The sequence below is a fragment of the Rhinopithecus bieti genome, unplaced genomic scaffold (genome assembly GCF_001698545.2).
Source record: "Rhinopithecus bieti isolate Rb0 unplaced genomic scaffold, ASM169854v2 scaffold_30337, whole genome shotgun sequence".
In the NCBI taxonomy this organism is placed as follows: domain Eukaryota; kingdom Metazoa; phylum Chordata; class Mammalia; order Primates; family Cercopithecidae; genus Rhinopithecus; species Rhinopithecus bieti.
The window spans coordinates 753,957-777,396 of NW_016813238.1; the positions used below are offsets into that span (position 1 = coordinate 753,957).

Below are 23,440 nucleotides of genomic sequence, written 5' to 3' on the forward strand. Positions count from 1 at the left end.
GTAAAATTGCCAGATGTTGATATGGCACCCTCAGAAACGCCTTCCTCTTCTGCAGAGTAAGTTGCATCAACCTCTTCCTTAGTTTTCTGGGGGTAAGTCAAAGTCAAGAAGTTTAACCATACAGTGTGCTGTCCCATCTTGCAGCTCCATCAAAAGTACAATTTTAATCTTTTTTTTAATCTTTAATGTTTTTCCCCCAGGACTATCTTTATTGGCATGACTGTACTGTATCGTATAGGTGTTCACAGTATCATTTACTGTATGAATACTGTACAGTTTACTGTGTTTATTGTATATGAATACTGTATATGTGTACTGTGTGTACATAATTAAGAGGTAAAGCAGTATAATAATATACTGAGTACATTACACAAACATGCTATAATTAAAATATTTTTATTATAAAGAGTAGTAATTATAATTATTCAAGAAACACTGATAAGGTGTCTTTAAACAGACAAACAAATACCCATAGAAGAAAGTTATATGTTGACTGGTTGATAAAAATATTTGGATCCAAGGCTCATAGAAGCTAACCCTGTATTTCCCCTAGCAACAATCATTCAGCATTCACTAATTCAGTGTGCACAGAAAATTCACAGAACCTAACTACCACGAGTAACAATTCACTGCATATATATATATATGAATGTGTGTACATGTGCACATGTGTTACGTATTTCATGACTCAAGCCTTTATATTTCTCACAAAGACTTACACTCCCTCAAGGGTAGAGATGACAGTTTTGGAACAATGAATATTTCTAATAAATGTTGGCAGAGCTGCCCTCAATGGTCCAATTCTCCTTAGAGATATATGTATGTAAGACATACAAAGGGGATGAGACTTTTTCAATGTCTTATTCCCTGTTCCATCCCCCAACCTGCCAAATGACAAACTGTCATAAACAGGGAAATTGAAAACAAGTTATGCACGTCTTTTTCTTTTCTCTTCTAGATTGTTTCCTCCATCTCTCATTATTTTAAAATATGCTTGAGATGGATTTATAGTATTAATAAGAGGAAAGTTGTTGCTGACATTTTACCTAAATGCATGTTAACCACCAGGTCTCTCCTCTCGATTATTCTCAGGTACACTGTAAGGCTCTAAACTGGGTCAATCTTTAATATAATTCTTTGAATGATAAGTGATTACCTGCCACAAAAAGATTTCACAGGGACAATTTTGTTTCTTGTTAGTATAAATTCTCAGATACTAAGACATTTCTCTGGCCAAAAGATTTCCCTCAATAGTTATATTCAAAAGGAAAGGTATGTCACCACTGAGTTCACTAAAGGCGAACACACTTGTAAAAGTCCTTCCTGTATCTTTTAAACTCTGGTATGAATCTTTCGATGGTGAGTGAACGATGAACTGTGGCTGAAGGTCTTTCCACACTCATTGCATTCAAAGGGTTTCTCTCCAGTGTGAGTTCTCATGTGCTGAGTTAAAGCAAAGTTGTCACAGAAGGCTTTCTCACATTCTTTGCATTCAAAGGGTTTTTCTCCAGTGTGGATCCTATTATGCCGAACAAAATTTGCAGGTTGGGTAAAAGCCTTCCCACATTCTCTACAAACATAGGGCTTCTCTCCAGTGTGAATCCTCATGTGTCGAGTGAAGGAAGAGCTATAGTAAAAGGCTTTTGCACATTCTTTGCACTCCAAGGGTTTTTGTCCACTGTGGGTCCTGTTGTGTCGAATAAAAACAGAGTGGTGTGTAAAGGCCTTTCCACATTTACTGCACTCATAAGGCTTCTCACCAGTGTGAATCCTCATGTGTTGAATTAAGGAAGAGCTGTCACAAAAGGCCTTCCCACATTCTTTGCACTCAAAGGGCTTCTCTCCGGTGTGGGTCCTCTTATGTCGGATGAAAGTGGAGCGATGAGTAAAGGCCTTTCCACATTCACCGCACTCATAGGGTTTCTCTCCAGTGTGAATCCTCATGTGCTGAGTAAAGGATGAGTTGAGGCAAAAGGCTTTTCCACATTCTTTACATAAAAATGGTTTTTCTCCCGTGTGGGTCATATTGTGCTGGATAAATGTGGAGCGGTGCGTGAAGGCCTTTCCACATTCACTGCACTCATAGAGTTTCTTTCTAGTATGAATCCTCATGTGTTGAGCAAATGAGGAGCTGTAGTAAAAGCTTTCCCACATTCTTTGCATAAAAGGGTTTTCTCGAGTGTGAGTCATATTATGCTGGATAAAAGAAGAGCGGTGGGTGAATGCTTTGTCACATTCTTTGCACTCATAGGGCTTATCTCCAGTGTGAATACGCTGGTGCTCTGTGAGGTGAAACCTGCGTTTGAAGGCTTTCCCACACTCAATACACTCATATGGCTTTTCCCCAGTATGAAGCCTCATATGTCGAATGACATCAGCCATATAACGACAGGCTTTCCCACACTCATTGCACTCATAGGGCTTCACTCCAGCATGAATCTGTTGATGCCGAACAAGGGCCCACTTCTTGCTAAAGCCTTTCCCACATTCCATGCATGTGTAAGGGTTATTCCTTGCATCAATTATGGGGTCTTTTCCTGGTCGTTGAGAGTCATGTTCATGGAGAGCATCTTGTGGAGTGACTCGTTCCTGTAAAACCCTTAAGCCCAGACTATCATCTGGCTCCAAATCATCATGTTTATAGCTCAACTTTTCAGGGCATATCTCTTTGTGCGGGTTTGTTCCTGTCCTCAAGTTCCCTTCCTGAATTTCTATTAGCTTTTCCTCATCTCTAGCTTGCCCAAACCTGGAATCTCTTGAGGATCTCTGTGCCAGAAGTTCCTGGAAAGAGGATTCCTCAGAGAAGGCCAGTTGAGAAACAGTAGGCTCTGTAGTCTTGGGTTTCGCTTTTTCACCTGAAGGAAATCCAATATAAAAAAATCAACATTAGTGATGTCAACATAGAACAAACAAAATCACCACTTTAGCAGAAGAATGAAGGTAACAACAGTGTCTCTGATGTCTACTGCATTTTTTTTTTTTTTTGAGTCTTGTTCTGTCGCTCAGGCTCGAGTGCTGTGGCACGATCTTGGCTCACTGCAAGCTCTGCCTCACGGGTTCACACCATTCTCCTGCCTCAGCCTCCAGAGTAGCTGGGACTACAGGCGCCGCCACCACACCGAGCTAATGTTTTTGTATTTGTAGTAGAGACGGGGTTTCACCATGTTAGCCAGGATGGTCTCGATCTCCCGACCTCGTGATCCGCCCACCTCGGCCTCCCAAAGTGCTGGGATTACAGGCGTGAGCCACCGCACCTGGCCGCCTACTGCATTTTTACATCTCTCAAAACCAGGCTTGCAAATTCTTTCCTAATTCTTGGACTCTTGAGATCTTTAAAAGGAAACCCAAAGGAAAAGCAAGGGCAGAGGACAGAGAATCTGGAATGGAGACAGCTCCTCACTCTCCCAAATGAGGGAGAGTGGGTAGACTAATAATTACAATGTGTGTGATGAATGTGCTCTGACAGAGGCAGTCTCATGGCGCTATGACAATGCAGGGAAGGTACACTTAACATGGCCCAGAAGAGAGACAGAGAGGGATCAGAGGATGTCTTGGATCACAGCACCAAGAAAAGGTGCTATGTGAGCTTTCTTTAAAAAGAAGAGTAGGAGTTCCCAGATAGAGGAATTAGGAGGGAAACTTTGGCAGATGAAAACAGAATGTACAAGGGTTGAAAGTCTTGAGAGAATGCTGATTGCTGAGTAATGTAAATGGAATGAGATGATGGAGATGAGGATGGAAAGGCAGGCAGAGACAGAGAAGAAACATATTCTCAGGATTCTTGCCTGTAAAAGTGAGGAGGGTGAGAAGCATCTGGATGAACATAATGAGTCCACAATGTCTGAATAAAGACTAAATGAACATGCAGAAAATAGCTAAGATCTACATGAAGAAAATTATAAAACTTAACACACTAAAGATCTATATGAAAAGAGATTAATCAATATAAAGTTGTCAGTTCTCCCTAAATTCACTTCTAAATTCAATATAACATCAGATAAAATCTCAATAGGGTTTTTCATAGATATTGACAAGCTGACTGTGGATAGAGACCAGTCAGCTACTACAGAGACTAGGATAACTCTGAAGAATAAAGCAGGGGACTTATCCTATGAGGAATTAGTATTATGATGAAACTATATGCATTCAGGCAGTGTGGTTAGGCATAGATATAAGATAAACAGTGAAAGGGAAAAATGAAATAGAGAACTCAGAAATGTATATATGTAACTTTGATATATGATAGAAGCAGCAGAGAAGGCCATTGGGAAAAGGAGGAACCATTCAATAAATGGATTTAGAAAAATTATTTGCCACATGGAGAAAAATGAAATAATATTCCTACCTCACACCACATACAGAATTACCTCCAGAGTGATTAAGATCCAACTGTCAGAAGCTAAACATTAAACACAAAATAAAAATGAATATCTTTTGAGAAAGATTTCTACAACAAGATATAAAAGCATTAATCATAAATGAAGAGTAATTTGACTAGAGTAAATATAATAAACAAAAAAGCAAACAAAGAAAAAAGGTAACATTAGTACCAGATAGCAAAGACCTAAGAAAATGAGGCAAAGAGTGGCATCACAAGATAAAGAGAAGACCATGGAACCAGGAAGAAAAAATCATCTTAAATCTGTATGCACCAAACACCAGAGCCTCAAAATACATGAACCAAAAACTGAGTTGAAAGGAGAAATAAACTCACACTTATGGCTGGGAACTTCACTCTACCCCAAAATGAAAAATGAACATATTATGCACTGATATTCCACAGAAGATATACATTGACCAATCAACATGTGTTCACCTTTCTTGGTAATGGGGGAAAAACAAATTAAGACCACAATAAGATGCCCCATTTTATACTCACTAGGTTGAAAAAACTAAAGGACCTGACAACATCAACTATTGAAGAGTATGTTGTTCTATGAAATCGTTCAGATACGGCAAGGGAAGTGAAATGGGTACAACCCTTTTAGGAAACAACAGAGCATTATCTAGTAAAATTCTTCTTTTGCTTATCTTATAATCCAGAAATGCCAGTCCAAGGAACTTTACTAAGAGAAACTCCTATAGATGTGTCTGAGGACACATATATGAATTTATGGCAGCATTGTTTGTGAGAACAAAACCAGTAAGCAAACATTTTAAGCTCTCCCTGAAAATGAATACATTGTGTTATATTCATGCAATTGACTATAGCAGGAAAAAAATGAGTGAACCACAGCTATATGCATCATGAATGTTAGTAACTTACTGTTGAATACGAGTGAAAACCCTAGAAGACAATATAAACCACAATACACTTTTTATAATGTTCAAAAAAAGCAAAATACACACACACGAGAATACAATGTAACAACCTTTTATTTTTTTAGAAGGTTTATCAGTTTTAAATGGCATTATAAAAAGATATATAGATATGTTAAATTTATTTTTCTGACTTTTATTGTGATAAAATACAAAATGTACCATTTTGAGATGAAACAATCTTAAAAAGTAATGGGAAGACAAAGTGGGCAAATATTTTAAATCACTCAAATTACCAAAACTGACAAGCAAAAACAGAATATCTGAATAGCCTATATTTATGGGAAAACCCTGAATCTTCCTACAGAATAAGCAATGGAATAACAAATCTTAAATTGGCCATGTATACAAGGGAGGCAGCACAGGAATGGGAAAGGAAAGAAACACATCAACAGATGCAGGAAGCAGGTAATGTTCTTGTACTTGGCAAAAATTTGGAGGTGTTCATTACGATCTTTTTAAAGGAGGATGAATAAATATATTAATAAAATGCAATGAAAGAAAATAAAACAAAAAACCAGGACACGCATTGACTAATGACAACAATGTGTCATAAATCACTATTTACCATTTTTCTAATTCTGCACACCTAGGGACAATTATGAAAGTCAGAGGGGGGGCCAGGTGTGGTGGCTCATGCCTGTAATCCCAGCACTTTGGAAGGCCAAGACAGGCGGATCACTGAAGGTCGGGAGTTCAAGACCAGCCTGGCCAACATGGTAAACCTCTTGTAAGAAGAGACACTAGAGAGCTTCCACTGTGTGTGAAGGCACTGAGGGAAGGCCATGTGAGCACAAAGTGAGAAGACAGCCGTCTGCAAGCTGGGAAGACAAACCTTATCAGAACCCAACTATGCTGGTACCTTGCCCTTAGACTTGCAGCCTCTAGACTGAGAGAAAATACATTTCTGCTATATAAGCCATGCAGTCTATAGCATTTTATTACAGCAGCCAGAGCAGACTAACACACTTTTCTAAGACTCACTTTCCTCATCTGAAAAACTGGGATGCTCTCAGTTCCTGCCTACAAGCTATTAGGAGAAAAAGCATATAAAACATTCGTTTGTGGCTGGGTGTGGGGGCTCACACCTGTAATCCCAGTGCTTTGGGAGGCTGAGGCAGGAAGATCACTTGAGGCCAGGAATTACCAGCCTGGCCAACATAGCAAAACCCCATCTCTACCTAAAATACAAAAAAATCAGCCAGGTGTGGTGGTGTATGCCTGTAATTGCAGTTAGGAGGCTGAGGCACAAGAATCACTTGAACCCAAGAGGCAGAGGCTGCAATGAGCTGAGATTGTGCCACTGCACACTAGCCTAGGCGACAGAGTGAGACCCTGTCTCGAAAAAAACCAAAAACCAAACAAAAGTTCATTTGCGTGACAAAGGGTAAATGTTTGGTAAACTATAGACCACTGTCTATTATCATTATTATAGTTGAATTTAGCAATCAGGATGGCAACAGTGACCTGGGTAAGAACACATTAAGTGCTGTGGTGCTGAGCAACACCACTGCCAGGCATCAAGGAGTAAAGGGAAAGACACCAACTGCTCAGGGTATGTGGAACAATGAAGGCTCTCATACATGGCTGGTGGAAATGTGAAATGGTGAGTCACTCTGAAACTGGTGGTTTCGATTAAAGCTAATCCTATGCCCACACTTGATCTGGCCAGTCTACTTGTATGTATATTCCCCACAGAAATATGGGTTTATATCCAACAAAAAATAAAATCAAGAATATTCGTAAGAGTAGTCTTCATAATATTCCAAAAATGGAGACCAAGTCAAATGTCCATCAATAGGAAAATGGGTATATGTAGTCTATTCATTCAATGATGGTAATGAACTAACTCCAACTACATGCAACCACATGAATGAATCTGAGTCATAAAGATTATTGAAGGAAGTCAGGACAGAGTATATACTGGGAGATTCTACATATATGCCTTCAAAACTAATGTATGGTGATAGAGTGTAAACACGGGCTACTTTTGTAGAAGGGGATACTGACAAAGAATGAGCACAAGGAGCCTGTTAAGTGCTGAAAACACTGTATTTCTTGAACTGTGAGGTGGTTTCTCTGACTTGTACATATATAAAATTTTATAGAAATGAAACTTTATGATTTGTACACTTATTATGTATAAATTGCACCTCAGTACAAAATAAGGGAAAAAATAAAGGAAGGTCTTGTGTAGATGTCTCTTCAAAGAATGAGAAGACTCCTCCAACAAGCTTGGCTGTTCAGGTGAAATAGAGTCAGCAATATTTAGATGCTGCTGGAGACGTAAGAGCATTAAAAAAAAAAGTTTCCCCCAGGTATCAGAAACATCATCATTTTTAAAAATGTTGAGTACAGAAGGGATGAAAATATAGAAGAGGTAGGAAATAAGTGAAGAAGCATGTTCCCTGATGCAGCAGAGAGATTCATGTATGGCTTCTCATGATCCCCAAGTCATGGTGTTCACACCCTTTTGTAGTCCCCCTGTAAGAATGCTGGCAGGACCTCGATTTGCTTCTAAAGAATAGAATATGGCAAAGATGATGGAAGGTACGTGATAAAATATATGTAATTTTATAAGACTGGAGCATCAGTTTTGCTGGAGTCTCACATAGTGGCTTGATTTGAAGAAGTGAGCTGACTGTGATGAGCTATGAGCTGCCTATGACAGTCCTGAGAGGACCCAGCTAAGCTGTGCCCGGACTCCCAATCCACAGGTGGGAGATAATAAATGAGTGATGTTTCCAGCTGCAGGGTTTGTGGTAATATGGTTACATATGAATAGCAGTAGACGGCTAATACACCTGAGAAGGCAGAAAGTGTAATCTAGATTCTGCTGGAGAAATTAGCCATGGCTAGGATGAGAACTCTTCCACAGAAGTGAGAAGGAAGTTGCAGGATGAGTCAGATGCACGTGAATCAGTAAGTGTCAAAAAGCAAGAAAATCAAGTGTGTAGGCTTTATTCATAAAGTAGGTCAGATGCTCTGACATCAGTGGCAAGGGAGGCGGTGATACACAGAATATGTGAGTGGATGCAGATATAGCACACAGGGCTGACCAGAGGCACAGAGCACATGTGGGGAAAACAGTGAGGAATATGGTGGCATTATGCAGGCGAGAGATAATCACTTGGCCTGGAGTACTAATGCTGGAGCTGATGGAACTGGTGAAGGTGGGGGATTCAGGAGACACGGATGATGTAAAGCGGTCAAGGTTCAGGGATGGCTGGATATTGGGTATGAGGGAGATGGAGGTATTGAGGAGTTGTCCACGTTTGTTTTTAGCCTTCTCTACTCATTGAAAGGGGCATTAGCTGAAAGTGGGGAGGTCATGAGGTCCTTTTGAAGCATGATGAGTATGAGGTGCCTCTGAGACAATTCAAGTGAAGATGTGGAACTGGGGAGGGGGTGAAAGCTGGCTGAGCAGGCAAGAAGGGCACTAGAGGGGCGAGATGGTGAATCTGCAGTGTCACAAATCCAGCTGCTTGATGGCTCCAACTCCCTTTGGCAGCCCAGATGTGGGAATGACAAAGGCAATCATCACCTTGAGGTTTTAGAAGACAGGAGGGCCAGAAAACAGTAGGGCTAGGGAGTGCTTCTGGGTATCTGATACACAAATGAAAGGATGGATGGATGGATGGATGGATCAATAAATGACGGGCTGGAGAAGGTGAAAAATGGTGGGATGCAGAGTGTAGTTTGAAATAGTAATCTGCAGGAAAAGAAAGGACTGTCTTCTGAATGCAGAAGAACATCCGAGCTATCACTATTCCTTATGACTAACACTACATGAATATTACTAACAGGTAACTTCTGTTGAGCCACTCTGGGTCAGGCAGTGTGCTAGGCAGTTTCCTGTTATGCAATCACATTCCCAAACAACCCAGTCATGCAGAAACTATCATCACTATCTTTCAAATGTAGGCTAAGTTTATCAGATAAGTGTATGTTCACTATACTCATGGGCTCTTCTCCTTGGGCATAAGAAAGCTAAACCACATTTCCCAGCCTGATACAACATGTATCCTAATACCCAGTTCTTGTCAATGAAATGTGAATGGAAGTGATGTGTGTGTGCAAATGGAAGTGACTACTGCCCACCTCTCCCATTCCTCTTGGCCGGGGCAACCTTAAAGCTGCATATTGACAACAGAATGCATGTGATCCCTAAATAAATACAGGTGCACAGCTTTCCCACTGACCCACACTGGACTATGGCATGGATGAAAAAACAAAACTAAACTAAGCTAAATCTGTTGAGTCACCAGGATTTTAGAGTTTATTTTTCAGAGAAGGTAATTAATTCAGCCTAACTTATACACCAAAGGCACAGTGACATCACACAACTTCTCCAGAGTCATGAGGCTAGTGAGTGGCAAATCATTAAAGCCTAGAATCTGTCTCCTACTGAGCATATTCCAACCTGAATAAAGGTGAAGAGTGTGTGACGGAGTGGGAAGATGGGGGACCATGGGGTCAAGGGCTCCATGACTGCTCAAGACCATAAAATAGCTGCCCATGGCATTTCAGACACAGTGATGCCTGGGTGGTCTGCAGGCTGCCCTGATACTTGCTGCCAGACTCTCAAAGTCACCAACCTGCACAAGTGCTTTGGGAGAGGCCTCTCTTCACTGTCCACAGGTCCTGTCCATGTTCCAGTAGGTAGATCAGCTCTGGTTTGGGAACAGGATGCCCTGTGCATGAAGAAACAAATGGAGTATGGTATATAGGTAAAGACAAAAGAAAAGTCTGAGGTGGAAAGGAGAATATACATTTAACATACTGCAACGAAACCCCAGAAGGGGACCTCCCCTGCTTCACCAAAACTATTTCCTAACTAACCTAAGTCAGTAGGATTCAACCACCCTGTGCATCAAAACTACCTAGCAACACCCAGTTCCAAAAACAGAACAAATTAAACCAACTCTCTGAGCAGAAGGACTGAGCACTGGTAGTTTTTAAAGCTCCCCAGGTGATTTTGGTGCCCATGATGGTTGAAAAACACAGGACTAAATCGCCTGATGAATGGCATCTATTGATACTCAGTTGTGTAAGGCAGGCCAGTGACTGAAGCGAAACATGGAGGCCTACTGCCCCACAAGGGTACTGGCCAGGGCCCTAGGCTGAGGAGAGAAAGCAGATAGAGAACTGGGTTAGCATGGATTGGCATCGACCAAGCCAGGAGCCAGCAGCACCTCAGGGCTTCTCATTAGGTGAAGTAATAAATTATTTTCAGGGTGAAACTGGCAGGAGGTGGTCTTCTTCCACATGCAGCCACACACATTTTGCCAACTGGGAAGGCTAAAAGACAGAAGACTCTGGAGAGAAGTCAGTGACTGAGGCACCAGGACCCAGAAGCATCAACTGGAAAATCTTGTCCTGGCATGCATCCAGCTGTCACTTAGCAAATGTTCACCATAGGATTATGCACACTTACATGCCACATGCACACTCAGCAAATGTTCTGCCATATGCCTGGCACTGAGCTGGGTGATGAGCAGTGTTAAAGGGGAATCAGGCCTGCCTTCATCTGTTAAGGAATCAAGCACCTGCTCCCACAGGGATGCTGCTCATGTTGGTCCCTCCTCCTGGAATGCTCTTCCCATACATCTCCTTTTCACAGCTAATCACAGTTGTCATAAAATAACACCACGTTTACTTCATTAATGACTCATCCCTTGCAGGGACGCAGGGCTGGGAGAGTCCTGTCGACGGTAACCATTTGAACATCTGGACGAAGCGAGACCTTGGGCCTCCATTAATTTCTACTCAGACCAACTTCTGGGCAAACTGGCCATTAAAGGTTTAGGTGGGAGAGCATTTGGTATTTATTAATTTGTTAAATGTAGCAAACACATGTGGAACACTTATTTTGTTTCCAGCTCTATTCTAAGCACTTTACGGGTATTAGTTAACTTGCTGTGACAGGTTACTATAAAAATGGCAAAATCAAAATGGTATCAGGTCCCAGCAAGTTCCTGCTGCCTGCTCGAGGCTGGGAGTTTGAGGCTACTCTTTCTACTGAGGAAGAAATTCACTAACAGCTATGGGAATGTTAAAGATTCAGCCCTAAGCCAAAACTCAACATTCAAGAGACAGGAAAGAGAAAAGAAAAAAAGAACAGCTTTCTCAGACAGCATACACCCATGCCATTTGAGAATGTGTCTATGCCCCCTTTACATAATCATCTGTAGCAGCAGAGGAGCAAGGCACAGGCCTTAGGAAATAAGGGTTAACTGTGCAGGTGCCAGGGGCCAAATAGACTTTTCAGCTGAGACTGTGTTGCTGAGAAAGATACCAGCAGCACTGAAAACAAGCACCTCCTTAGTACCTGTGTCAATCACCCGCTGCTTGCAGAACCTCCCATTATCCACAGGTCCTGCTAACTGGGCTGTGAGGACATTTGACTTAACCAAGCTGGGCCAATTACCTCTTGCGGCAGTCTAGGATAAGGATATCAGACTGAGGCCAGCTGTGCTAGACAGTGGGATGAAAGTGTTGAGGAGGACTATGTTCCTTACACAACAATCTTTGATGGACACGAAAGGAAACCCAGCAAGAGGAGGTCAGACCACAACGTGCTGAGGCTGCAGGGATCAGGGAAGGGTGGGTCCTGAGGCTTCCGGACCAGCCATGCCTAGAAAGGGTGGAGTCAAAGAGGCTGTGGGTCCCCAACATGGGAGGGTAATGAGGTCTTACCCAGTGAGACCAGGAGCCTGCAGGTCTCCAGCATCACCTCCTGGTACAGGGTCCGCTGGGCCAGGTCCAGGTGCCCCCATTCCTCTCCAGTGAAGGTCACAACCACATCTTCAAATGATACTAATGCCTGGGAAGTCAAACAGAGGTGACAGGTGGCTGTGGAGCTATTAGGTGAAATTACAGCCCATTTCTTCGTTACTGGCAAAGGGTCCAGAGGCCCTGAATCACTGAGCAACTCCTCCACTGAACTCTGTGGAGGAAGATGGTGCCGCTGACAGAATACAAAGATGTGGGAGAGAAAAGCCTCCTATGTTGGAAACCACTGGAAAATGATACAAGACAATGATAATCCCATATGACTGTGAAGAGCAGACAGTAACATCCTAGGATGTTAGAAGAATGGGGAAAAATAAGAATTCAAACAATAATCACAGCAGCAGTAGCTGAGACTCACTGGTCTGCACTGTTTGCCTGCACCTGAGGGCTTTACATGCTGTGTTCAAGCAAGTAAATGTCTCCAGGTCTGGAATCAGGCTCCTGAAGTTTAGATCCAGCCTCTTGAACCAACCCATGCCAGATGTGTGACCTTGGAGAAGTCTCTTAATTTCTTAGAGCCCCAGTTTCCACATCAATACATTAATAGTTCCCATTTCAACAGACTGTTGTGAGAATTAATGAGAAAATGTTCATAAAGCAAACACTGCAGTGCCCAGCATGTGTTACAATGTGTTTGTCAATTTCAGTAATCATCCTATAGCCAATGATGTAAATGCCATCATCATCTCCATTTCACAGTCAGCAAACTGAGGCTCAGAGTCAAGTCACTCAGAGGTGCATGTCTAATAAGCAGAAGCAGGATTTGAACCCACATCCCTCAGGTCCAGGATCTATGGGTGTAACCCCTGTACTCCTCCATTACCACAGTGAATCCACAGTGACAAGGGCTAAAAATATTTCCTATAATTTTTACAATTATAACAATTTCAGCCACTCCTGAAAATATTTCCATAGATATGGAAGGAAGAGCAGAGCCTTTCTTTGCCTCATAGAAGAGGTACCTGAAGAGGTGCCAACTGCTTAGGGCTTAGGAGGGCTCAAACAAGGTTTCCCTGCCCTCAGGCAGCTGGGACTTGCAGACTCCCTGGAATATCCCACAATGAGCACTAACCTGTTCTTTTTCTTCCTGAGCCACAATTAGCACATTTCCCTTAGGTACCAGGTAACACAAGTGGCCAAGGGCAATGCAGGCTGTGGCTCTAAGAACCTGGGCAGTTGCCTTAAGCACCTTGTCTGTCCTGGGTGAGAATGGGATGTTGGCATGATGACCATCAGATGATCACACAAAATACATGTCAGCAGGTGACAAGCCCTGGTGTCATTCTACGTCTCCTCATGCCTCTGCCTTTGTCCATACAGTTCCCCTTGCCAGGAAGGTTCCTCTAAGACCCCTTCATTCCAATGCCCACCTGCTAGAGAGAGGCCTGCACCTTCCCCTTGCAAAGTATACTAGCTGTCGCCCCAAGGGATCTCCAATCCACTGTGGGTGAAATATTGGTTAAAAATGTAAGCTTTTGGCTGGGCATGTTGACTCATGCCAGTAAGTACTTTGAGAGGCCAAAGTGGGAGGACTGTTTGAGTTCAGGAGTTCAAGGCCAGCCTGGGCAACACAGTGAGCCCCTGTCTCTACAAAAAATTAAAAAATTAGCTGGGTGTGGTGGCACACACCGATAATCCTAGCTACTTGGGAGGCTTAATGGGGAGGATTGCTAGTGAGCTGTGATGGGGCCACTGCACTCCAGCCTGAGCAACAGAGCTAGACCCTCTTTCAAAAAATAAATAAATAAATAATGTAGGCCTTTGTGCTCGATATACTGGATTGTTTCTGTTACTTGTGACCTATGCAACCTTGGGTAGTTAATCTGAGTCTCCGGTTCCTCTTCTGTAAAGAAAGGAAAATGAAAGAATTTTACTCTGAGAAGAAGGGCATTAAATAAGATAATACGCAGAAACTGCCTCTCAGCACATTACCAGTGTTCTCAGTGAAGACCAGCTATTATTTGTTGCTGTTAGTATTTTTCCTATTTGCTCCGGTAGCACCCTAGGAGAGATCAATGCAGCACACATCCAGGAGAAGGCTTGCAGAGATCTAGGGACAATGTGACAAGGAAAATTGTCCAATGAGCTTGGCAAGTGCAGGAGAGAAGAATGGGAGGGGAAGTGTCCTGGTGGACTGGGCAGTGACTCTGCAGCCATGGTGGGGTGTGGGGTGGGGTCAGGTTAGATTAAATCTAAGTAGGATGGGAGCCCCAGAGGGTAGAATCTCATTCATTAATCACTTATCGACTAAGTGGTACAGGCCCAGAACAGAACAGTTTTGGGGCTAGGGATGGAAAACAGAAGCTCACATTCCGGGGTTAGGGGACAGATCCTCAGCAATAAACAATCAAGATAAAGTCAGAAGACTCTAGAAAACAACACAAGAGTGAGAAGACCACAAAGACTGGGAGAGACTTTACATGATGAAACCAGGGAAGCTCTCTCTGAAGAGACCCTGGAACAAGGTTAGATTGAGGATAGAGAACAGGCCAGGTGGGGAAAAATGAATAGACAACTCCTGAAGGTGATCAGAGTTATGAGGAGTCAACAGTGTGACATGCTGGAGAGTAACTTGGGGCCTGTTATGTGCTCACATTCCAAGAGACACACATTCACGTACACTGTCATTAATGAATATTGAACTGGATTTGTTTTTTAAATACAAGAGCATGTGTTAAACAGGAGCACGATTCACTGCTGTTAGGCGGCATGCCAGATTCATCTGTAATAAACAGGGCATCTACAAAGACAAATCCAATGAGCGTCTTGTCTTCTAGCCTCCTGCCAAAAATGCTGCTCCCGCCTCACCTCTTGCCCTCGAGGCTCTCATTCCCTCTCCTAGCTTTTGGTAGGGCCAGACTTCCGCTGGAATGATTCCCTAAAACAACAGCAGGACCTGGGAAGTCCTTCTTCAAAGACGGCACCTAGAGTGATGCTCTCGGAGCACTGAAAGGGGACCACGTCACAAGCGTACCCGCTCCAGTTGCCTCCACAGAGAAAATTATTGAGACTCGCATTTTAGACCCGAGGGAATGGAGGCCGAGGGCAGCGAGGCGACAGCTCAAGGTGAGAGCCAGAAACAGGCACCTCTCCTTACAACTCCTGTCCTGGATTCAGGACCCTGGGTAGGAAGTGATTAGACCTGCCCTCTCACTTCACCCTCTCCCGGGATCTCCATATCCTAGGGTATCAAAAGGGAGAAGCGCAGAGTCCCGGAATCCCAGGTATTACAGCGGATGGGTGCGGGCGGTGACCCGAGCGCGCGCGGGCTGCGGAACCCTCCACTCACCAACGCCGGCGCCGCCATGGGCCCAGGGGGCGGGGTGACGCCGTGAGAGTCGGCGAGTCCTGCTGGCTCGGCCGACCCCGGGCTCCGGCTCTGGGCTGCGAGGGACCTCAGTCCTCGCCGCCGTATAAAATGCGCACAAGGTTCGCGGCGCCGCCTCTGCGCGCCGTGGGGACACAGGGCTGGCGCCAAGGCTTCAGGAAGCGTTTTGCAGACACTTGTGGGGGTGAGATCGCGGCTGACATAAAACCGTGTAAGTGGGTCCTATCCTCCTCACTGTTCGTCTCTACTTGGTCTCGAAAAGTGGCCCCTGTCTGGCGTTGCGGCCGGTGTAGCGTCCGTAACAACAGCATCCTCAACCTAACGGCGTCCGAAGACTGGACGCCGGAAGTCCTGCCCACGCCGCTACGGGAAACGCCCCTCTGCACCTTCCGTCTATGGCTTGGGGCCGGCTTCCGTCCCTTGTAGCACTGCCTTCTGGGTAATGTAGTTTGACAGAATCCAGGTGGTACCTGGAGCGCACTCTCTGTTCTCGGTGATGCGGCTTCTCAAGGTTCCCAAGAAAGGGATTGGCTTCACCTCCTCTTAAAGGATAGGTACACAGATTTCCGTGGAAATTATCTGAGGCAATGACCCACTCTCAAATGTCTCTACCGGGTGACTCACGCCTTAACTTTCCTCCCTGTGTATCCCTGCGCCAGCATTTCATCTCTCTGAGCCTTGAGATGGAGATTCCTAAGGAAAATGAAGATATTTATTTAATATGATAATATTAAAATTTCCACTATCAGTAATTTTCAGATGACATCAGCATTACCTGGGAATTTGTTACAAATGCAAGTTCTCAGTCCTCACCCACTGAATCAGCTACTCTGATGGGTGGGACCCAGCCCTCTGCTTAACTTGTCCAGGAAAAGTGGATGCTCCAAAACATTTGAGAGCCAGACTCTTTAAATTCCAGTAAATAAATGAGACAAAGCCACCTGTTTGGTGGGAAGTAACTAAGAATTGCTTACCACTGGGCCTGGAACATACCGATAAGAACATAAGAGCTATTGCTATCATTATTAATATTCTGTATTATTGGCAACATCATCACAATACACTGCTAGGGGAGGGTCTGAGAAACTTCTTTGCAGACTCTGACATTTGTCAAAACATAAAATACGTTGACTGATTCAACAGGAGCCTCATGAATACTGTTTAAATTTTTACATAATAATACTTTGCACCATTTGGCATATGCGTCTTTTTAAAACCGTATATGCAGGAGGGTTCCCTAATATACAGGTAGACCTATTGCCCAAGGGATACTTTCTTACATGATTCAAAACTTAGGATCACTGAGACTAACTACCTGCAGCCCTAAGGTAAGAGTGGAGTTGACATGGTTTCTAGTTTGTGATATAAGATGGCATGTCACTGTTCATCTCTAATTCACAGCAACCAGGATCTGACCCCTCCCCTTCTGGCCCTCCAGCCCCCAGGGAAGCCAGAACCAGGCACAAACCAGACAGCCCAGCTTATGCCCAGAAGCTCAGGGTCACCAGATCTTGTCTCATCAAGACACTTTCAGCCCACCACCCAAACCTGTAGCCCACATGAAGAGGGCAATAATCCTGGACACTGTGAAAAGTGAAAGTATTACGTCCAAAGAGACATCCCCAGGATGGAGCAGAAATGAGAAAACATAATGAAGACACAATTTTGCAATCACTTCTGCCCATATTCCATGGTCTACAACCCACTCAACTAGCTCCACATGTAAGAGAAGCCAGGATGTGCTGTCCTCCAGAGAATCCAGAAAGAGATAATGGGACTGATAAGCCTTTGGCCATTTTCTAGCAAAATCCATTAATTTAGTCATCAGATTTCCATTCTATTATTTATCCTATACATTCTACACTCTCACATGCTTCTTAATGTGAGAAGCCAAAATCTCCATCCAGTCTCTGACCTCATCTAAATGTTAAGATCTCAGAGTGATATGTTATGCATCTAGTCCAGATTTCGGGTGGGGACACAGCCAAACCATATCATATCACGGGGCCTGCTGGGAGGTGACTTGATCATGAGGGTAGATTTCTCATGAATGATTTGGTGCCATCCCCTTGGTGCTGTTCTTAAGATAATGAGTTTTCTCAAGATCTGACTGTTTAAAAGTGTGTGGCATCTTCCCCTCACTCTCTCTTGCTCCTGCTCTCACCGTGTGATACACTGGCTCCCCCCTTTGCTTTGCACCATGAATGGAAACTTCCTGAGGCCTCACCAGAAATTGAGCAGATGCTAGTGCTATGCTTCCTGTACAGCCTGCAGAACTGTGAGCCAATAAACTTCTTTTCTTTGTAAATTATCCAGTCTCAGGTTTTCGTTTACAGCAAAGCAAGAACAATCTAACACATTTACCAATGGATGAATGGATTAAAAAAAATGTAAATAACAGATTATTCGGCCATAAGAAAGGACTGCAGTACTGATATATGATACAGCATGGAGGAACACTGAAAACATGTTAAGTGAAAAAATCAGCTACAAAAAACACATAGTATATAATTCCGTGTGTATATGAAGTGTGCAGGATAAGCAACTCTATAGAGGTTGAAGGTAGATAAGTGGTTGCTTAGGGATGGTGGGTAGTGGTGGGACAGCAGATTGATATCTAAGGGATATGGAGTTTCTTTGTGAGGTGATGAAATGTTTTAAAAATAACTGTGGGGGGATGGTTGCACATATATTTAAATATGTTAAAACCACTGAATTGTATATTTTAAATGTGTGATTTATATGGTAAGTGAATTGTATCTCAAGAAGGCTTTTTTAACAAAACAACACTGCTGTAACTTACACCAAACCAAAGTTTGTGTCAAATCCTGCTATGTAATATTGGTTAAATTTTATAGTCTAAAATCTAAGCTTTATTTATGAGGATAGTCACTTCATTGCTGAGGTGTGTCAACAAAACATATTAGTAAATTTATAAGAACAAAATATTAGACCTATTACTGAGAAAATACAAAACTTGGAAATAGGAAAATTTCTTTAAAAAGAATCTTATTTAGAGTCAAGGGAAGTTATGAAACATATAAATGAAATTAGTAGTTGCTAAATATTGAGTTAATATGTTATACATTCCTTCTCAGTGATTACAGAATACTTATATCAAATGAAATTAGATTAAATATATATTTGAACGGTAAACGTCCAAAGTAGAATAAATTCATCATTTTGTATCCTAAGTAATATAATTTCTTTGTTGCATTTACTTTCAGTGAAATAGGTAAGTGCTCTATTGCTACTACTTTGATTTATTTCAAAACCTCTTTGTACATCTAAATGTAACTTTAATGTAAATTGTTTTTATATAAATTGTGACTCTTAAAATATTTGGACAGACAAGTTGTGTGAGATGGGCTTTAGGCAATCATGCAATCCTAACTCATAGTTCACACAGAATTCATATATTTTATTTACACATATTCACTTCACACAAGACTAGGGCTAAATTTAAGTTAATGGGTTTGATTATTATTTTCCCACATTAAATAACAACACGATGTGTATACACCTCAGGGATATTCCCAGAATTTTAAACATGAGCTTGATATTCTTCACCTCTTGAATCAAACAAAAATGTTCTGGAGTTTTATAACCTAATTAGCAAGGCAGAGGTTGTTTCTGTTGATTAATTCACTGCTATTCCTGTGATTCTAATAAATGATTGCAAAACAGGAAATCAAAACTAACCAAATTCCTCAGATTATTAGTAGGATAATTTATAGCTGTTTGTAATTATTATATTTACACATTCGTCCTATTCAACCAAACAAAACAACCCCCACCTAGACCTAATATCTTTTACAAAAGTTAACTCAAAGTGGATCACAGACTGAAGTATAAAATATAAAACTGATGCAGGGCAGGTGAGCCCCAAAGTGGGGCTCAGCCTGTGAGGGTTCTTGGCTTCACCCAGGAAAGTATTCAAGGGCAAGCCGGTGATAGAAGAAAACAGCTTTATTGAAAAGGCAGTGTTACAGCTCTGTGACTGCCTCTGCAGAGCAGGGCTACCCAGTCAGCAGAGAGTAGCAGCTCAGGGCAGTTTTGCAGTCATATTTATACCCACTTTTAATTACATGCAGATTAAGGGGTGGTTTATGCAGAAATTTCTATGGAAGGAGTAGTAACTTTTGGGTCATGGAGTCACTGCCATGGAAAGGGGTAGTAACACCCAGGTGTTGCCATGGCAATAGTAAACTGACATGACACACTAGTGGGTGTGTCTTATGGAAAGTTGCTTCCACCTCATCCCTGTTTTAGGTAGTCCTCAATTTGGTCCAATGTCTGACCATGCCTCTGGAGTTGAGTCTTGCCTCCTATCTCAAAACAATAAAAGCATTATGAGGAAATTGTCAGTTCCAAGGGTGAGGTGAAGAATTCTTAGATATGATACCAAAGCACAAAGGGGACAAAAACATGAACAATTTTAAAAATATTTGCTCTGGATATATATAATGAAAATATTATTCAGCCTTTAAAAAATAAGGAAATCCTCCCATGTGCAACAATATGGATGAACCCAGAGAGCATTCTGCTAAGTTAAATGAGCCAGTCACAGAAGAACAAACATTGTACAATCCCACTTACATGAGGTATCAAAAAAAGTCAAACTCATAGAGGCAGAGAGCAAAATGGTGGGCACCAGGGCTGGGAGGAGGATAAGTGGGGAGATATTGAACAGGTACAAAGTTTCAGTATGCAAAGTGAGTATGTTCTAGAGAACTGCTGAACAACACAGTGCCTGTAGTTAACAATATTGTATTGTATGTTTACAAATTTGTTAAGAGAGCAGATGTCAAGTTAAGCATTCTTACTACAAAAAAAAAGGGAGGGGTGAGGTAGGAGGAGACCTTTGGAGATGATGGATGTGTTTATTACTTTTATTATAGTGATGGTTTCACAGGTATACACATATGTTCTAACCAACCAAGTTGTATACACTAAATATGTGCAGTTTTTTAAAATATTAATGACACCTCAATAGAACTGTTAAAAAAAATCTCTGGGACACAGCTAAAAGAAAAATTGAAGGGAAATCTAGAACATTAAACACCTAAGAGAAAAAATGAAGAGTCTCAAATCATGGGTCTTAGTTTCCACATTAAGAAATCAGAAAAAAAAAAAGAAGAAGAAACAAAATGATTCAGAAAAAGGATATACTAAAGATCAAAATGGAAATCGATGAAATAAGCAGAAAAAACTTAGAGAAAATCAATGAAACTGGAAGCTTGAGATCAATGAAACTGATAAGCCTCTAGCAAAGTTTTGTTGCATGACATTGCCATAGTGTGAATATTTACACCAGGGAAATTGGCAAACACTACACATCAGAATTTTGCTGACTGTACAGCCCGAAGAAGGTAATGGAGAATATGTTAATAATGCAGATAAAATTTAAAAGTATGTTGTGTCTATAGCTTTACACTGTGAACACCACAAAATTTGAGAAAATATTCTTCTAGTATTCAAAAATATTTCTCAACTTAGCAAACAAGTCACTAACACCATTTGTGAATGACCGAAGTACTAACAAATTTCTTTGTTGTTTCATTGTACTCTTGTTAATGAAAACAGAAATATCTACCCAACCAACACTCATTTTAAAAAGGCAAAAAATATGAATGGATATCTCATGAAAATAGATATATGGGTGGCAAATAAACATACGAAATAATGTCCCAAATCATGAGTCATTACAGAAATGTAAGATACTACTTGGCACCTCCTATTGGAATGGCAAAAATTAAAAACACTGAGAACACCAATTGTTGGTGAGGATGTGGAGAAACTGGAACTCACCAACACTGCTGGTGAGAACAAAAAACGGCACAACCACTTGCATTTTTTTCAGTGGTCTTACTCTGTCACCCAGGATGGAATGCAGTGGCACAATCCTATACTCAAACTCCTGAACTCAAGCAATCTTCCTGCCTCAGCCTCCTGAGTAGCTAGCTGGGAGTACAGGTGTGTGCCACCATGCACAGCTATTTTTTTTTTTTTTTTTTTTTTTTTTTTTTTTTGTAGTTTTTGAAGAGGTGAGGATCTTGTTGTGTTGTCCAGGCTGGTCTCGAACTTCCAGCCTCAAGCAATCCTCCTGCCTTGGCCTCTCTAACTGCTGGGATTACAGGTGTGAGCCACCATGCCCAGCCTAGACCTTTTCCCATATTCACTACACTCATGAGAACTTTCATCCAAGTGAACTCTCTGATGTTTACTGAGGTTGGGGCTTTGGATAATTTCTCATATTTGCTGTACTCATAAGGTTTTTCTCTGGTGTGAACTCTTTGGTGTTGAAAGAGATCAGAGTGGTAGCTGTCAAATTTAACCACTGCTCCAGATGGAAAGTCAGGGTCTCCAACTCAATCTCTTAGGAGATGCACTCATAAGGCCTTTCTCCAATGTGGATTTGCTGATGTTGAGTAAATCTCACTTGCTATTGAAAGGGTTTAATTTGCTGCACAGACTTTTCTTTTCTTTTCTTTTCTTTTTTTTTGAGACGGAGTCTCGCTCTGTCGCCCAGGCTGGAGTGCAGTGGCCGGATCTCAGCTCACTGCAAGCTCCGCCTCCCGGGTTTACGCCATTCTCCTGCCTCAGCCTCCCGAGTAGCTGGGACTACAGGTGCCCGCCACCTCGCCTGGCTTAGTTTTTTGTATTTTTTAGTAGAGACGGGGTTTCACCGTGTTAGCCAGGATGGTCTTGATCTCCTGACCTCGTGATCCGCCCGTCTCGGCCTCCCAAAGTGCTGGGATTACAGGCTTGAGCCACTGCGCCCGGCTGACTTTTCTTTAGTGTGAACTCAGATGCATATTGAGAGTAGAGGCTTGTCTAAATAATTCCCCATATTCTCTACACCCATAAGGCCTTTCCCCGTGTGGACTCTCTGGTGCTAAACAACTGTGAAATTGTGGCTGAAGGCATTTCCAAGTTGACTGCATTGGTAATGCCTTTGCACAATGAGAAAGGCCGCTGCACATGGTATGCTCTTGTGTGGCTCCCCCATTCTAGGAGTGACCTGATGCTGGAGAAAGCCTGCTGTGGCTAGAAAGTCCCCATCCTCCCTGCATGGGAAAGGCTCTTCTGATGTGTGGTTGCTTCAAGTCTTCACAAGCAAGGTCCTCCCCTACTCCTTTCTGATGGACTTCTCTATATTCTCTGCACCTGTTGCTGGGGAAGGTTTACACTCACTCAGAATCTTCTCCACATACCACATGTGTATGATGATTTCTGCCCTGGGTGTGTTACTTGGTATCCAGCCAGGTGCAAAGTGTCTTTCAAGAGTAGACCACATGGCCAGGTGCAGTGGTTTATGCCTGTAATCCCAGCACTTTCGGAGGCTGAGGTGGGAGAATTACTTCAGGCTAGGAGTTTGAGACTAGTCTGGGCAACATGGTGAGACCCTGTCTCTAAAAAAAATTTTTTTAAATAAACTGGGTGTGGTGGCGTGCACTTGTAGTCCCAGTTACTTGGGAGGCTGAGGTGGGAGGATTGCTTGAGCCCAAGAGGTTGAGGCTGCAGCTGTACCACTGTACTTCAGCCTTGGTGACAGAGTGACACCTTGTGCAAGAAAGAGAAGAAGGAAGGAAGGAGAGGGACAGAGAAGGAAGGAAGGAAGGAAGGAAGGAAGGAAGGGAAAAAAGAAAGAAAGAAAGAAAGAAAGAAAGAAAGAAAGAAAGAAAGAAAGAAAGAAAGAAAGGAAGGAAGGAAGGAAGGAAGGAAGGAAGGAAGGAAGGAAGGAAGGAAGGAAGGAAGGAAGGGAAGGAAGGAGAAAAGAAAAGAAAAAAGAGGAAAAGAAAAGAAAAAAGAAACAGAGGAAGGAGGGGGAAAGAAGGAAGGGAGAGAAAGAAAGAAAGAGAGAAAGAAAGGAAAGAAAGAAAGAAAAGAAAGAAGGAAATGAAAGAAAAGAGAAAGAGAAACGAAGGAAGGGGAAAGAAGGAAGGGAGAGAAAGAAAGGAAGGAAGGAAGGAAGAAAGAAGGAAGGAAGGAAAG

General features: G+C 42.4%; 1 protein-coding gene across 1 annotated transcript; it reads right to left on the minus strand.

Annotated features, from left to right (window-relative positions):
* Window positions 1–380: 380 nt before the first annotated feature.
* ZNF599 (zinc finger protein 599) lies at window positions 381–15,796 on the minus strand. The gene is made up of 4 exons (XM_017847904.1): window positions 15,404–15,796; window positions 12,019–12,145; window positions 9,918–10,013; window positions 381–2,855 (listed from the first exon to the last, which is right to left on the minus strand). The coding sequence occupies exons 1-4, from the start codon at window positions 15,419–15,421 to the stop codon at window positions 1,333–1,335; spliced, it is 1,764 nt and encodes a 587-aa protein (XP_017703393.1). The 5' UTR covers window positions 15,422–15,796; the 3' UTR covers window positions 381–1,332.
* Window positions 15,797–23,440: the final 7,644 nt, after the last annotated feature.